At 39.7% G+C, this 17,891-nt stretch overlaps 1 protein-coding gene across 1 annotated transcript in view; it reads right to left on the bottom strand.

Moving 5' to 3' along the window:
- Dnah7 (dynein axonemal heavy chain 7) overlaps positions 1–17,891 on the bottom strand; it is a 262,532-nt gene that overhangs the window by 199,405 nt on the left and 45,236 nt on the right. Inside the window, 8 exon segments of the mRNA XM_052192567.1 lie at positions 430–1,115; positions 3,009–3,155; positions 5,704–5,928; positions 9,105–9,183; positions 12,272–12,399; positions 13,374–13,646; positions 15,856–16,035; positions 16,554–16,737. Coding sequence (XP_052048527.1) covers positions 430–1,115; positions 3,009–3,155; positions 5,704–5,928; positions 9,105–9,183; positions 12,272–12,399; positions 13,374–13,646; positions 15,856–16,035; positions 16,554–16,737 — 1,902 coding nt within the window.

The following is a 17,891-nucleotide window of genomic DNA, read 5'->3' as shown; positions in this document are numbered from 1 at the left end:
TAGCATTATTATCTTCAGTTTTATACTTTACTCTCCTTAAACTATGTTCAGTCACAAATTTCTTAAAGTTAAAAAAAAAAGTCAGATCAGTTTGTTGACAGTAAAAATGAGTGTCTGAATGTTGTCTGGTGCCTTTGTCATAACGAGAGCAAAGGACCATACTTTTGCAAAATTAATAAAGGCTACCTATTCTTTATAATGAATTTGACAGGATGCTACACCCTCTTCTGGCCTCTACAGATACCTAGACATATGCACACACACACACACACACACAGGTACACACACAGGCACACACATAACACATCGAGAAATAAAATAATAAATTTGAAAAAAGTAAATGTGAAATGCATAATCAATCCCCAGAAGAACTTTGAGTTGAAAGCATGGGGCTTGGGTAAAAGTATAAACACTACATTTTGTTTTTACCTCATCTGCTTTTCATAAGGCTTGATGAAAGGAGATCCTCGCATCGTTTGTGTTTTGATAATGTGGTCATCCAGCAACATCTGAATGTCGTCGACTGAGGACAAAATGTATGTCCCGCTTTCTCTGTAAGGATGAATGACAAATTCCATGGAGTCCCATTCAGTCATCATCTTATCCATGGCCTTTTCAAGAGAATATTCTTTGCTAGCTGCTTCACTAATGCCTTCAAATCTGTCTAAAAATGGCTCGAGGTTCATATCTATGAAAGAGAAGACTGTAGAGTCATCGGAGGGCTGCAGAGGGTAGCCAACGATGGCAGACATGGCTTCCCAGTGCCTGGGGCGCAGACCGGGATTGCAGATCACTTGGATGAGAGGGATGTACTGCTTGAAATCCTCCACCCTTGACCGCACCTTCTTGGTCATTGCCAATGCATTTGGAGAATCATGGAAGACCTTCTCTAGCTTATAGAGCCCTCTCCAGTAGTTCCCAACATCCGCTTCTACTTGATCTGGGTTCACCTTGTGGTATGGTCCTTCAGTCCACCCTCTGTGCTTGGTGCCAAACTCCACAGCAGTTTCATAGAGACGGAGATAAGGGTTCAAACCATCCTGGATCTTTTTACGTTGAGGATATACTGATGGGATCCAGCCAAACGCCTCCTCTTCTGCATTGAACTGCTCAATCTGGGAAGATGAGTGTTGAATAAATGATTCTGAAGGTGAATGATGTTTAAAAATGTTAAACACCAGCTCTCTCTGAGCCCTGACAGTAAATTCAATAAGAGTACAGACTGAGCATTAATCTATTTCCTCTTTATTTTTTCAAATTAATAGGATTTGTGTATTTATAGTAGTCATATGTATAAATTCTGAAATAATTAACTGTAGCTAATGAGTATTGCATTACCTCAACCCTGAAAAGTTATTCTCTTGGTAATTTTCAAATATGGTCATAGTTAAATATAACCACAATGCTATGCAATAAATATGCTCAACTTATTTTTCCTATTTAACTGAAGTTAAAGAGTTTCATATGCTTTAATCAACACCTTCCAATCCCTACGCACCAGTAACTAACATTTGATGCATGCTCCTATAGACCTGACTCTTCTCAACCCCATCATGCAGAGTGAGCCTTGCTGTATCTGGTTTATTAAATTAACTTAACATATTCCTTCTGGACTCAGCTAGGTTGTCACACATGATTTATATTTTTAAGGACTAAATAACATTTCCATATTTCTTTGTACTCATATTTTTGGGGCAATGTTTTGTTATGCTGGCTTAAACATTAGTCAAATAAATTTGCAAACAGAAGGAAGTTTTACCCACTAAGGCATATCAAAAATCTGGCTTTGTTCATTGAAAGAACTTAAGTGCTTTGAATAAGAAGCATAGATATATACTATGAGAAACAGAAAAAAAGGAGTCCATTCCTAAGAGTTATTGATGCAGCTCAGAAAAGATGACTTAAATAGGTGGAAACACAAAGAGAGGCCATTCAATAATAATTCAAAGTAAACAGGAGAAATACTGCATACCAGTCGCTACTAGCACATGTATAATATCACGTGTGCATACATATGTGCTGTGCCTCAGAAGTATACAGAAGCAGAGCAGTCACAAGTCTGTCACAGAGAAGAAGCCATCAGACAACAGCACAAGATAAATAGGAAGAGACAGGGGAAACATTTTCTTAGTTGTAATCTCAGTGAAGCAGTAGTCTGTACAATCTACACAACTGGAAAGTCACAGCTAGATATATCAATAAATCAAGTGACCGAGAATTCAGTGGCCCCTCTTATAAACCACCATGAAAGTTTAGTTCTACTTTTTGTTATGTGTTTGACCTATTTGCGATAATTATAAAGTATTTAATTACCTAAGTGGACATTCAGGACGCTTAATGTAAGAAAATACGGTTTGTTTCTATCATAAAATATAAGGAAAATTGCATTATGTGTGGTAAAGGATATAGCTTTCCTCTTCCAGGTTTTCTAATAAGCGAGCTGACTCTGACGCAGCAATGTGGGAACACAGTGGCTCAGTCAGAGACAATAATGGGTCCAATTTTAAAACAGCTGCACAATCTAAGCCAGCATCTATGAATACACAAAAACTAAACAGCAATCAGCTGCTATTATGTGTGTGCTTTCCTCGGTGATTACAGGAGAGCTACCATGCAGATGACTGAACGGTGCAATGGCGGACACACTGGCAGAGATAACAGCTCCATCTTTAAAATAACCGCTGAGGACCACAGAAACACATCACCACCCACAGAGGGCCACCCTGCTGCTTCTCCTTGAAGCATGACTAGAAATGTGAATCGCTTCTATTATTCTCTTGTTTAATGCAATTCAACTGTTTTATCCATTTAAAAAAAAAATGTCTCACTTTGTAACCTAGGCTGGCTTCAGACTTAAACTCCTGCTGCCTCAGCCACTCAAGTGAAGGGAGCAAGGCATGTACCAGCACGCCTGGATGAATCGATTTCTTAAACCTGGATACTCAATACAAACACGCTGTCTTTTTTTCCCATTGGATCGCTTCATAGTTTAGAGATTTTAATTGTACCTTGTCCGCTGCGGCATCCAACTTTGCATTCAGCACCTGGGCCTTTTTCAGGTACCTCTGCACATCCTGCAGGTCTCCAAATGTATGAAATTCTTCTGCTTGTTTAGCATAACTCTCCAATTCCTCCACAAACCGCTCACACCGCAACTAATCAGAACAACACGTGTGCTTACTATTGTTATAAAATAAAAACCCCTGGGTACCAAGAAAAATTTTAAGTATTTGAAAGGCTTATCAAAATTATTAGTATGCTTTTTTTTCATGACAAAATATAAAAGAAGATAAGCTAAAAGATGACTGGGATCTAAAATACAAAAAAAAAAAAAAAACCTGAAATTTAAAATTAACATGCTTAAAATTCCTCTAGTTCCCTAGTTTAGTTTATAAGTTGGCCCTATACAATGTAAGGAATTCTGATTCGATCAATAAAAATATGTTAAAATTATATTTTTTTAGCATCTTGAAAAACGTTCTTTTGTTCACTTGTTGCAAAAAGTGACTGAACATTTGAAAAACTCCTAATATCCAGGATAGGGTTAGAAGAAAGATCTGTTTATTTAAGGGCTAGACAACTAGCTGTATTATTTTCACAGCTTTTGTGAAAGAATGGACTCCTTTACTTCTCTGTTGCCCAGACAGGTCTTGGATCGGCAACACAGAACCAAGACATGTGAAAGTTATTGTCATTTTCCCATGAGTACTCAGGACAGGAGCTATTCGAAGCTAATAAACCCAGGTGTGAAATATTAAAATTTTAATATTCCAACATAAAACAGACGTGTATGCCTGGTGCAAAACACTTATTATAAAACTGTCATCAGTAAGCTATCCCAAATCAAATGACTCTAGGAATATCTATTAATGAAATATTAAAAAGTCAAATCTAGGTTATTCAAAAATAGGAACTTTTTTCTATGTCATGAATCCTAGGTTGATTTCTGTCTTCCTTTCTCTTGTTTCCCAGGAAAGTCATTGCTCCCACTTGATGAATGAAGGAAATAAAAGGAAAACGGCACCAACGCTGCGTGTGGACTTTTGCAGTAGGACACTGTCTAATGAAGTATAGACAGTCCTGGACCAGTTAGGAATTTTCTAAGAATCAATGATTTTATGGCTTAAGTATCTTATATTCATTGCTCATGTTTTTCCCATTTAAAATGTTAGAAATGGCCAGGTTGTAATGTAGAAATATTAGCCATAGTTTAAAAATAAAACAATTTCAAGGCTATGACCTAGTCTCCAAATAATCTATAAACTGAATCTTCTTTGGTGTGATAGAAAAGCAGTTGGCTTGTGATCAAAGACTATCTTAACTGGCTGACCTGAGTCAGCCTTAAGAATTTTAGGTACTTCTATAAAAATAAAACTGAAAAGTGTAAAACTGAAATTTTTTGTTGATTTATTCATGACTAATGTGTTTTAGGTTCTGTAGAGTGCTGATGGCCCTCGCAAAGTCATGGTTTGAATGTGTCCCATGGTCATGCGTTGGAGATAAACATGGTAAGAAATGGAGCACGGAGAGTGGGCAGGGTCTAAGGGTGCTGGCCTCGTGTACGCAATAATTCTGTTACCATGGAAGCAGATTAACAGGAGAACAGGCTCATAGGGAAAGGGTGGCCTTGGCCACTTTCTCTCCTCCCTTTCCTCTCCATTATTCTCTTTTTTTGTAAGTGTGCCCTCCCAATCGCCTGCCTTTCATTTTCTGCCAAGGGGTGATACAATAAGGCCTTCAGCAGATGCTGGTCTCTTGAATTTGGACCTCTCAGCTTCCAGAAATGTAAGCAATAAGTTTATGCTCTTTCTCAATTACCCAGCCACAAGTCTTCTGTTATAACAGCACAAAACTAGCTGAGGCTCTGTGGGCCAGTCACTGTGCTAGCTAGTGGGATAGAAATAGAGAAAATAGAAAAAAAAGTTCCCAGGAGCTGGCTGTCTAGTGGCAGATAGACTTGACAGTAATAGTAGCGATTTGGTCATTAATCTAGTAGAGGTGTGTTAAAGGGTGCAATCCGAGCAATGGAGAAATTCTCTGAGGTCTAGAGGGCATCTTGGAAAAGGCAGCTGAGTGTGACTGGCATGTGTCAGTCAGGGCAGAGTGCAGCAGAGTGCGGAGATAACATGCAGCGTGATATGAGAGATTCACAGAGCGGAGGACAAGATGATGCTTGGAGTTAGCAAGTCACGAGTGCGCTAAAAGCAGGGAACTGGAAGCTGGGCTTAGACAGTAGGCAGAGGTAAGCTGCAAACCTACCAGAAAAAAAAAAATGGTAGGTAGGCACTGGGTTCAAGAAAGCCAAAGTGACTACAAGACATGAAAAAACATATCAGCAGATCTTGATGTTGGAACAATAAATACAAAATAAACCAAAATCAAAACAAGTAAGGGGAAAAAAAAAACCCTGGAAGTTAGTACCATAAAGTGTACAAGATAAACACTGTCTTATTAACGGTCACTTGTGAGCAATGTTTTCCAACATTTTCTTCATTCTACCTTTAAAAAAAAAATCAAGAAACAACCCCACGTCAATCAGGCTCTTGAATCACTCCTTAAGCCTCCATAGAGAGATCCAGCATGCGTACTCTCATCTGAGATTACAGGGGAGGAAGCTACAATGCTGGGCCCATGTATACAAAGAGTTAAAAATCCAAACATTTGAAAAAAATGAGAGCAATTTGAAAAATCTACAATACCAACCTTAAGGCCTTCTTGGTATTGTTCTGTTTTATCTTTAATGATTTTCCTGTGCTCGTCAAAAATCTCCCCCATTCTGCCATACCACTGGAAAACACTGTTATTTAGTCTGATGTCTGCAGGAGAAAAGTTGACGCACTCGATGAGGAAGGCGAGGCAGTTTTTAGAATCCACTAATCTCTGTCCCAGCTCCAACATGTCAGTTGTCTCCACTTTCTGAATGTGAGCCTGAAGGAAAGCAAAGGTTACAGACAGCACTGTAAGAGAGAACTCTTACCAAACACGTCCTGTGGAAAAACACTGCATAAATACACACAGATGCATCAAAAAAAAAAGTGTGGCTCAGAACTAGGGACCTCCACACAACTTACTTCTCAATTACCCTATCCACTTCACTAAAATAAGAGAAAGAAAAGAAAGTGAGAAGATACTTAACAATACACACATGCACATACATACCCACAAAACCATGCACACACATTCACATGTGCACATATATGCACACATGCACACGTGCACACACATGTACACATTAGTGTGCACACACACATTCCCATGTACATTCACATGTACATACACATGCATATGCACACACATTCTATCACACACACACACATGTGCACACATACTATCACACACACTATCACATACACACATACACACACACACACTCATACTCTATCTTTTATACATACACAGCAATGGAAGACCAGGGAATATGCTGTGCATCATTCCATGATAAAAGCAGATACCACCTGAGTGACTTCACTTCTTTTAGTATTATGCTTTGGGCCACCAGATGTACCTGACACATTTGACAAGTGCTGTCAATGAAGTGACCATGGGCAGACCCAGCTTCTACCATAATGGCGTCATCAATGAGAGAGATGGTCATTAGTCAAATAAATGCAAACGCAAACTCTTGACATGGACAGCGCTGCACCCAGAGGCCTGCTGCTGCTGCTGCTGCTGCTGCATGTCACAGACTTCTGAGGTAGCCAGACAAACACACATGGAAGAGGCACTGAGATGTGACATGTGGAAAGGGGCCAGCAGAGGAACACAGGTGAGGGTCTGAACAGACGCCAGGGCTGCAGCAGAGAGCCAATGTAAGATGCTCATTTTTAAAGGTTTATTCTTATTTTTAAGTTATGTGCATGGGGTTGGGGGAAGATTAAAGTCACATGAGTGCAGTTGCCCATAGAGGCCAGAAAAGGGTCTCGGAGCCTCTGGAGTTGGAGTTAGCGTGCTTGCCAGCAACCCAAAGTGAGTGCTGGGAACCAAACTCAGGTCCTCCAGGAGCAGTATGCATTCTTGAGAGCTGAGCCATCTCCCTAATCCCAGAAGAATGGTTTTAAAGTGAACCTGGATCCAACCAGGACTTTCTGGGCTCTAGTCAACTGCCCAAATCAACTGAAGGGAGAAAGACTGTACCTAGTCAAACTTTGTCACCTCACTTGCCTGGGAGAAAATACTAATTAAGTAGCACAGATTTCAAAATAAGTCTAGAATGTATAGCTATAAGACAAAAACACACAACCAACCATGCCCCAATGCATAAGCAATGGATTGATTTAGAAACTATAATTTTCACAAGTAATAAATGTCTAGTCAAACTATGTATTTTTGAACTTAGTTAATCAGTTTCTTATAGAGCCCAGTGACTGGGTTTCTCTTTCTCCTTATATATAATAATGAGTGATTTTTGTAGTGACTACATTTACCATCTGGTTCATCCTTACTGAAATAAACTTTTTAAAAACACAGATATTGAGCCTGGTGGTGGTGGTGGTGCATGCCTTTAATCCCAGCACTTGGGAAGCAGAGGCAGACAGATTTCTGAGTTGGAGGCTAGCCTGGTCTACAGAGTGAGTTCCAGGACAGCCAGGGCTACACAGAGAAACTCTTGTCTCGAAAAAACAAAGACAAAGACAAAAAAACCCAGCAACAAACAATGAATCTTATTTGCTAATATTGTGAAAGATTATTAAATGCAATAGAAACTCAGATTGAATAACCCCCCAAAATTTTAAGCCAGTAACATCCAGGAAGATAAGCAGATGGTAATCTGCACAACTTCTCTTTCCACATGAGTTATTTTCTAACAAAGAGAAAGGCACAGTGATTATTTACTCCAATTAGCAGCCACAGAAGTACTTGATAGCTGATGACAGTTAGCAAAACGTAACTATGCCTCTTGACGTCCGTATGAGTATGTAAGAGTGCTCACACACTCAGAACTCCAGCCCAAATACAGACAGCTTCAAAGAACAGAAAGACTTTAAAGAAAGTGCGATTCTGAGTAAAATTAAAAAAAAATGTAAAATTTAGTTTCAATGATTTTAATAAATTTGTCTAATAAACAATAATTTGAAGAATATGTACATGTAACCACTTGGATTCAATTTTATAATTTTCATACATTCAGAATTTTGAATGAGTTTACATGTTTGCAGGTTCAGTTAAATATCTTAAATGCCTTAAATATCTTAAGCTAAATGCAAAGGGTTCTAATTTAAATTTGAGGAATTCAACCTAAAAAATCCCATATCCCATAAAGATAATGTTATAGGAACAAAAGGAGCATAAAAAGGAACTGCTATTAGTTATATTATATTACTTTGTCTGCTTTTAGATAGAGTTAAAAAACAATAGAAGTGAGGAGAAAAATAACCAATGTGAAAATGGAAGGGTTTGATGCTGGCGACATTTCAGCCAACCGTCATTGAAGGTGTTAGTGCATTGCAAAACATAGTCTTTTCAGACACAGAAGAAAACGCAGCCCAAGGACTGAATATCTGTTGATGAAAATGGGAGTAAATGTGCATCTCAGGTTACCCTGACCCGTCCTGGCCAACGTAATGCTAGCACGCTGGTAATTACTGTGCACAGCGTTCTCAAGAACATCCTGTTAGATGACTACATTTGTTGTTCCGATGCTTTCCAGTGTCCATGCCATGCTGTGTCCTCTCGCTCTGTCTAGATTTGGTCAGTGAAATATTAGCTAATGTGACCCCAGCAGTAAAGCTCTTATACGATGGCATGCTTAAGTGCCTACTCTGCCAGGGGAATATGCCTGAGGAGACTGCTCGAACTCGGAGGCACGTGGAGCAAAGTTAATTGCCAGAGGATAGTCTATTTGCCAGAGAATATTTGCAATATTGTTAACTCAAGCGAGCGCGAGCTCAGCAAACAGAGAGTACTATAGCAGGTGGTCTAGTTGCGCGAGCCCACAGAGGCGAGCAGGGGCACCCAGGAGATGCCAGCCTGAAGCACGGCTGCTGGTTTGTGAATGAAACGTTTGAAACGTTGATGATCTGCCTTAGCCTTCATGGTGCCCTGTTTCTCTGCACCCTTGGGACAGTTAGATCCCGACAGTGATACAACAGGCTCTGCAACAATACCTTCATCTCCATGAGCTCCGCTGTGTTTGGAGGCGTGCTCAGAGCCTTTTCAGCTATCTTCTCAAACTCATCACATAGCCTGAAAGAGCAGAAAATCCAATCTTACAAATCTGCGGTTTAATTTTACCCCAATAGTATAGCATGTTCCACTGCGTGATTGTGATTCATCTATGTGATGTCTAATGTATGAAATATACATTTGTGTTAATTTACTTATTGGCTCCGTATAAACTTAATGATCACTCATAGTCCAAGCTACATCATTAAATGACCCTGGAGCAGCTCACAGTCAGATGCCAGAGACAATTCCGTCGGGGGGAGGGCGGGAGGGCAGTTCCTGTACGGATCCCGGGAGATGATACAATGAGAGAGACTGACTAACTCTATTTACAGGGAAAGATTAAAAACAAGCCTGTTGCTCAGAAATGTCTGGCACATGCCAGAACTTCCTACTGGTCTGCCTTGTAAACAATAAAGATAATGAACAAACTTAGAGTTGGAAGAAAGAAAAAGGCCAGAGGTAAGAGACTTCAGGGGGCGAAATAATCTTTACAAAAACTGGCTGGCGAAGAGCACGTGGACCGTGCCGAGCTGAAGGCGGAGCTGGAAGATGGATAAGCGTTTTGAACACGTTTGCAAACCTCAGTGGCAGAATCAACAGAGAAGGGCAGGGGTGCCGTGAAGGGTGCAGACAAGAAGCCGTGGAGTGGAGCTGTCAGGCAGAGGGAAGCGAGAACAGGTAACACCACATTACAGGGCTTCCTGGTGAGGCAGAGACGTGGATAAAGCAGCTGAGCCATCCCTGTCCAGGGCCCCTGCAACAGTTTCGCTGCGCCTTCTGTACGCCAGTGAGTCTGACATCATTAAAAAGAATGGAGGAAGAAAGCCGAGCTGCCAGGAGCTCGGAGGGCGGTGAGAAGAGGTGGGGCTACGATAAAATTAAAGCTGCTGTTTCACCCAGGGCAAAGGCCTGGGATAGAAACATTCTGTGAGCAGGCGTAGCGATTCGCATCTGTAAGCCCACTAGGATAGCGAGATGACTACGTGGAGTATCTTGTTTTCCCCCAGTCAGCCCAGGGACTTAATGAGACCCTGCCCTCAAACACTACACAAGGAATAGTCTAGTTTTTTCTGTGTTTCTACCTTGTAGCATTAGAAAAGAGGTTGGAGGGCCAGTTATACTGACCGTGCTTCGTGACTTAAATAAGTAGTCCTCCAGCTTACCTCTGACTGGTATTCTCCGAGTTTAGGCTAGCCAGATCTCCTATCCCCACACCCTGTTTCGTCAATAGTTCTCCGGTTAAGATACTTGGTGGCTAGAGACATGGCTCAGTGGTTAAGAGCACTTGGCTGCTCTTCCAGAGGCCCTGAGTTCAAATCCCAGCCCCCACACGGCGGCTCACAATGGTCAGTAATAGAATCTGATGCCCTCTTCTGATGTGTAGGCATACATACAAATAGAGCGCTCATGTACATAAATAAGTACATCTTGCAAAATAAGCTTAAAATCTTTATAAAGATAACAACTTGCCAAGGCCTTAAAGTACCAGGAGCCATCCAAGGATAACAGGTGACCTTCCTGGAGGTGGCCCACCACTTTGCGTGGTCTGTGGTGAGCTGAATGACAAGGACCCACGAGACTTCATCTCAGGACTGCCTCCTGAAGCTAATACGCCTTTCCTGTCATTATTAAATTAATATAATCATCCCTGGGCATTAGGCCACCCTATTGATCACATTTCCTGAAGATCACCATAAAGATAAACTTTCATGAATTAATGCTGTATATATGAATTAATGATTCTAGAGAATTCCCGATTTGATTCAAATAAATTTAGGAAGAAGGTTTTAAGAGATGGTTTTAGTTGCTTCTCTAGACAGATATAATAAAGTTAGAATCAAGAATGGGATGTGCCCATTACTCATATAGTAAGTAAAGTCTGCACAATAAGAAATACAGTGAACTTTCATAATTACACAAAAAACTGATATAGGCTTGGGACAAATTTGTGTTCAAGAAAAAACATTTAGGTCTAGAGAAATAGCCACAGGTGTGCACTATGATAATGCAAGGCCATGGAAAAGTTGTTACTCGGAACTTATCCTGAGCATGTTAGAATGAAATACCACTTTGAACATGTTATCAACATCCTTCTGTAACTCTCATTTTATGCAACATTTTAGTTATGAGGAAATTTTCTAAAGAACTTTTTGTCTAAGAAGGTTTAAAAAAGGGGGGGGCAGAGAAAAGAAATAAAGTTGTTGGTTGGATGGTTTGGCTTGAGGAGCTCTTGCCGCCCACCCCCACCCCCATCCATCCAAATGTATATTTTCTCTGTATGTACGTGTAGGTAAATATGTATGTATATAAGCATACATGAATGTGTAAGGAGTTGATTGAGACAAATGGTTGGGCCTAACCAAACTGTGGATGTACGAATGTATATATGCCTGTGCATATTTGCCTGCCTAAAGCATTTTGATTTTTTTCCTTTTCTTCCTCTCTGGTTAAAAGGAGTTAACCAGCCAGGCCAGTGAAGGGCTCTGGCTAACTGGACAGAGAAGGGACTCCTAGTCATAAATCCTTCACCTAATCACCATGCTGTTAGCAGCAAGTGTCAATAGATCCATCCGCAGTTTCTGGCCTCAGTAACTTAAAGTCAAGATAGGCATATGTTATTACGGAGAACAACCCTACTCTCTCAGAAGACCAAGTCCTGCCCCAGGATGCTCTTCCCCTCGGCTGCTTCAGAGAGGACCCAGCCCCTGGGCTACGCTCCCAGCATTAAAGAATGATGGTAGTATGACAAAGTTTGAATTTTGTCAGCACAGCTCTTAGAGTCCACCCACAGCTCCTATACAGATAGACTCTAAAAACTAATTCATGTATGAATTACAACAATTTTTAAAGTATGAAGTGAATGTCCACATGACTTGTGCAAAAGAAAGGAAGCACACTCATTAATTTAGATGATTGGGAAGGCATATGTGTGGGGGAAAAAGCATCCTGACTGACTGCATCACGAAGTGTCACTCCATGTGGAAATATGTTTAGCATAACCCTTTCTTTGAAGTCCCTGTGACACTGTTCGACCCACTTGCAGTGCCAGTGACACAGGACCACTCCTAGAATGCAAACGTAACCACCCTGGCACTCCCGTACGTACATGGTGTTTACTTCCTGGTGATCACGGAACATCTTGGCTATCAGTTTCCCACAGATGACATCTGCTCGCTTCACCAGTGATCTGATCAGTTCCTCACAGTGCATTTCAAACATCCCCAAACGAACAGTCTGGAAAAGATTTACAAAGCATAAATTGGAATAGGCATAAGAGGCTTTCTTCATTTTTACAATTCTCCTGGTGCTGATTTGTGTGTACAATGTAATAAGGTCAAGTTTTGAGATTTTTCTTGGTTTTTGGTTTTGGTTTTAAATTGTTCTTGGGCAACAAAACCAGGAAGAATAGGTAATTTTGAGGTCAGCCTTGGCTATGTAGAGAGTTCCAGGGCAACCTGGGCTAAAGGCAAGATCCTGTAACAAAACCAAACAGAAGATAACAAATTCACATGTGGGGCTGGGGGAGTTTCTAATATCTGACCCTTCCCCCCCACTCCTCCCCACTTCTGGCAACAAGTTTGTTATCTTGGAATCTATTTTATAATAATAGTAATAATAATAATAATAATAATAATAATAATAATAATAATAATAATAAATGGTTTTTAAAAGTTTAGGAAATTAGGATATTCCTAATAACTGGATGAAAACTAACTTCCTTGAATTTTTTTTTTTTTTACTTTAATTGGTTTCATTTGTTTTCAGACATTGTCTTGCTTTATGGTCCAGACTAGCTGACCATGAACTTGAGGGCCACCTGCTTCCTGAATGCTGGCACTAAGGTGTGTAATTACATTGTGGTGCCATTGCTGTCGTTTCCAAAAGATTTGTCAACATGAAATTTAAAAGTCAGGTTCTTGGAACTGGGAGGAGGTTCCGTACTTACACTTCTTCCTCTTCATGTTTCTCACATCTTTTGTCACCTTGTGCTTGCATCTGAGCATGTGAGCACAAGGCCTACATGTGTCCTAGCTGCTTGACACTGAGACCGACCCACGCTGTGCTTGGCAGCACCAGTTCTGGGCTCATGCTCCTCCTATGGACAGCACTCTTGGTTTTCTTCACCGTGGGCTCTAAAACTAGATGTTAATACACCTGAGACAGACCATTCTCCTCCATCAAGAGTCATAGAGAAAAGGGTAATTTACCTTTCGAGACGTGTACTGTATTTCTTCTTCTAGCTTTTGGTATTTGCGAATTTCCTCTATTAGTCTCTCATAGTTCTGACTTTGGAACAGGAACTGATCAATATCACGCTCAGCTTGCTTAGTAATCAAGAACTGATACTTGTCATACATCTTGAGGTGTTCAGTTGGCGCCACGCTCTCTCGTAACACCACCTGCCTAATCTTTTCTTTATGAGCGTCTATAATTTCATTCAGAATTATGGGCTTCAAGGTTGTTGGCTTAGACTTGCTTTCCTGAGCGGACGAGGAAAATAATGTTATTTCATGTACCTTTAGCTAAATTAACCCTACTATATTATCTCCCTGAAAGTGTCAATCTTACTATATTACCTTTTCTATACATAAGAAAAGGCTGTTGTAATTTACTAATCTCTAATCTATAGAAATATGTTCAGTCCAACCTGAAGAGTGTTGTAAACTGTAGGTTATATGTAATTTTTGTTTTCCATAAGGACTACCTGATGTTTTGATTGTTTTGTTTTTGTTTCTCAGTACCGTTGGGCAAATGGTCATTTGAAAGTACATGAAAAAAATAAAACCTAGGATGAGAAACAGAAAAGCCCAAACATTGCTGTGCTAGCTTTCCAAGGCTGGCTTTGGCCTTCACTCTGAACAAGACAATGCTTGTGTGGAGTCCCCTCCTCAACAGCTTGACCAAGAAGTGCAGGAGTGTGGTCAAACCAAAGAAAGATAGACACTCCCTAGGTGGCCTTCGATGCTGATGCTTAGTGGCCAAACTCCTATTCTTCGACCAAGGTTAGAATAACAGTGAGCAAGATTGTACAAGAACAATTTTAAATTAGCACATGAATGTCAACATTCAACTCCTTCCCCTTGTAACTAAGAGGATGAATCCGTGTGTTGGCATAGTTTATAATCTGCATGGTAACTCCTAGAAACATCTGTGTCCTGCCATCGACAAGAAGGCATTTTAAGCCTGTAATGAAGAGAAGTCACAGTCTGTGGTGGGTATTCTATGACACTGAAATTGATCCCACCACCTTAGGTATCCAGTGAGTGCTTGCCAGCTATGCCTCCTACTGGACACTTCCAAAGATCAGGTGTCTTAAAGCTGGAGTGCTTACAGGAACACTACAGAATGTTACTGCCTCATTCTTGGGCTCAGTATGCACTTGGTGTTGTCTCTTCTACAGAACGGCTTTTAGAATACTGCATTCCACACAATGGGCTGTGTGCAAGGTAGATTTATGGGTCCTCATGTGAAGGTCATTAATACTCATCTTAGACTGTTTCTTACATTTTTAGCAGCTTGTCTAATTTCTAAAATAGAGCTATCTTTCTAGACATAATTAGATTTTCAGACAGAATCACCTTAGAAAGTTTCTAATATTAAATTTAATTAGTACCCATTGAGAGTTAAGAAAAATGGTATTTCATGTGATACCTCAGGTGTTCTAAGAATATCAAATTAGATCATGAGACAGTTATGAGCTTAGACTCACGGTGCATCGGCTCTTACCAGTTTGCCTTCCATGGGAAATAAAAGTGTATTTTAATCTATTTTCCGTTCCTATCAAATATAATAATGAACAGAAATATGAATCTGCTTCTGCATTTACTGCCAAAGGTCACTGAGACACTATGTAATTATTTTATTCAAACTAGTCTTATAATTTATTTCAAAATCTGGCTGTACCTCAAATCACCTAAAGACATCAATGTGTAGTGATCATGATGAACTCCATAATTTTTACTTTTTTAAAATATGACCAAGTAAGATCAACAAAACCATCACCCCATCTACAATGCCCCATACAAGTCCTAGCTCTAAAAATCTGATGCAAAACAATCTCTTCTCTAAAGTCTAAATTACATATTTTCATACTAATTTAAACTCATCGCATATACTCTTTACTGTAGGCACCAAGAAGAGTAGAATCATCTTTTATAACCATAAAATCATAGCAATAGAGGTCATTTGGATAATTATCAGTACTTAGAGCTTGGTAATTCTTATCTTATTAACTTGCTATATCAGTGTGTTTCATAAATTACTGTGACATTTTCTGTTCTTGAAAAAAGCAAAGTATTAGGAATAAATGTGATAAATGAGTTGGAGTTAGGCAAAGACAAAGTAAGCAGTGAATTTTGACAGACTTTGAAAGGTGGTGATATGAAAAACTGATAAGCAGAAAACAACTATTTCAGAATACACAAATATGTAAGAAAATTGCTAAATATGGTTCTTCTAATGTATGGTGAGGAATCAAAGTAAAGGGGCGGGGGTCATGGGGGGGGAAGTCTATGGAGCCAAGGTGGGAGAAATATACAAAAACCCTATTAAGTCTACTTTTTAATATAAAAATTAAGAATAGTCACTCCAAAACCCAGGCTAGTGATGCTTCTACTAAAGGCTAAGATGGGATCTGAGGTGTGACGCAGGAGAGCTTCCAGGACAGCAATAGATGTCCTTGTTACTTACCCATTTGGAATACAATTTTGTCTCAACTCTTGGCACAAAGCTGACAGCCTTAATCATGATTTCATAAACATTTACAAGGATATCTATGTAGTCATTAAACTCAGGTTCAAACTTAATGGCCTTTTTATCAAGAACCAGCCTCATGATGAAACCTGGATGCTCAAAAGCTCTAATTGATTCCTATAAAAAGAAATAAAATAACCATAGGTAGACACAGAGATATAGAGATATGGAGATCAATTACTGTGAATGAAAATTATGCCAGCCCCCAATTACACAGAACACACTTTCTCTTGTACCTGAGACGCTTAAACAAGAGAAATCCTACTGGAAAGACTGCAGAAGTGATTGCCATCCTTGCTACTGCTTGGTACTGTCTTACCGGACCTAGAGGTTAACTAGGGGTCAAGCACGTAGATCATGCTGTCTCCTTTCAGGGATAAAAGGAACTCCTCAAAGCAAGCTATACCCAAGCCTTCAAAACTCAATCATACCCCAAGGATTTACCCAAATCCTCACCATTGTGATGATAATCTTATCCAAACTGAGCAAGTTGACCTAACCTTTTAGCACATAAGTGTAATAGATCTGAAGCTTCTATTCCATTCTGCTGTCTCATCAGAAAGGCTCTCTTGCCAGTTTTCTTTCTGAAAGGGCACACATTTCAAAGGCACACCTGCTAGCTGAGCTGGACTTACGGGAGGTTGGGCGATGAGGTCTGTGAAGTCTTGCATGGAGACGAGAATGAGGTCCTGCAGCTGTAAGGTCATGAGCGTAGCAGCGCAGTTGAAAAAAGAGTCCAATTTGGCGCTGCTGTCGCCAGTTGGCAATTGCTTTTTTTTATTGCCTTGGTAATAAATATTCTGCACTTCTGGAAACCACCTTGAAAGAACAAAAGACATTTAGAAGTCAATACTCTCAGGGTATTATTCCATTTACATTAAGCATTAACAGTAAATTCTAGACATCCAAAGGTCTTCATAAAGGGGTATATTGCTAAGTGACATTATCTATTCTCTAAGCCCCAAGTGCTAGAGGATTTCACTTCTCCAAGGAAAAGAAATTCTAAATCATAACCAATAGAAAATGAGTCAGTGATGGGTTGCTATAAGACATAAATCTACCCCTGCAATTATAGTTCCTGCAGGTTTTGAAGAAATATGAGCAATAACCTTACTGAACACTTCTCTCCAGTCTCTTAAATGGTCCCAATGGAGTATCTGTTAGTTTAAAGCCATAGAGTGAGTAACTGATCAAAGAGCTAGCTTATACCAAGTTAAACTCGCATGGTATGGCATGCTACCAATAGCTTAAAAACAAGGCACAAATCAAAAACACCATGGATTTTATTTTCCCAATTTCCCTTAATGTGAAATACTGAAAGAATGACTGATTTAAAATGAAGTTTCAAAGGTGCGTGTGTCCTTGTAATAAAAGAATAATAGTGCAATTTCATATAAAGGTACCTCATACTGAAAATCACTGAAGTTTTCAGCTTATAAAATCCTTGTTGGTACTGAAAGATTAAAGAATGCTGATACTTTCTGTCATGAAGGATAATGAGCTTTTAAACAATAGTTGATTGGAATGACGAGTATCCTAATAGAAGAAATCTAAGTTTTAAATATAAACCTTTGCTTTATATGTACTGCAAGTACACTTATGTCCTAGGCACAGTGTTTCAGAAGGTATAAAATGATATTACATCATCTTTTCTCTCATAGTCATGAAAGTAGTGGGTGCATCGTGGTAAATAGCTAGAAATCAAAGGACAGAGAGACACTTTAAATCTTGGAGAAAGGCTTTACTATGAAAACAGTAATTTCCAAAGCCCTAGCAGAAGCATCTGAGGTAGAAATAGGATAAAAACTAAAAGGATTCATGCTGTTTCATGTGTAAGTCCAAAGTGAAAGTATACTCAGAGGGGAGGACAAGAGAGATAAGAGTCACGCTGCAAGTTTTCAAAACAAATTAAGAATTGGTATTCATCATTTTGTCATTGAATGGGAGATACTAAAATGAAGGGGACATTTACA

This window comes from Apodemus sylvaticus, chromosome 9 (assembly GCF_947179515.1).
Source record: "Apodemus sylvaticus chromosome 9, mApoSyl1.1, whole genome shotgun sequence".
Taxonomy (NCBI): Eukaryota; Metazoa; Chordata; class Mammalia; order Rodentia; family Muridae; genus Apodemus; species Apodemus sylvaticus.
The sequence above is the reverse complement of the archived record's forward strand: the minus strand, read 5'-3'. Positions and strand labels throughout refer to the sequence as shown.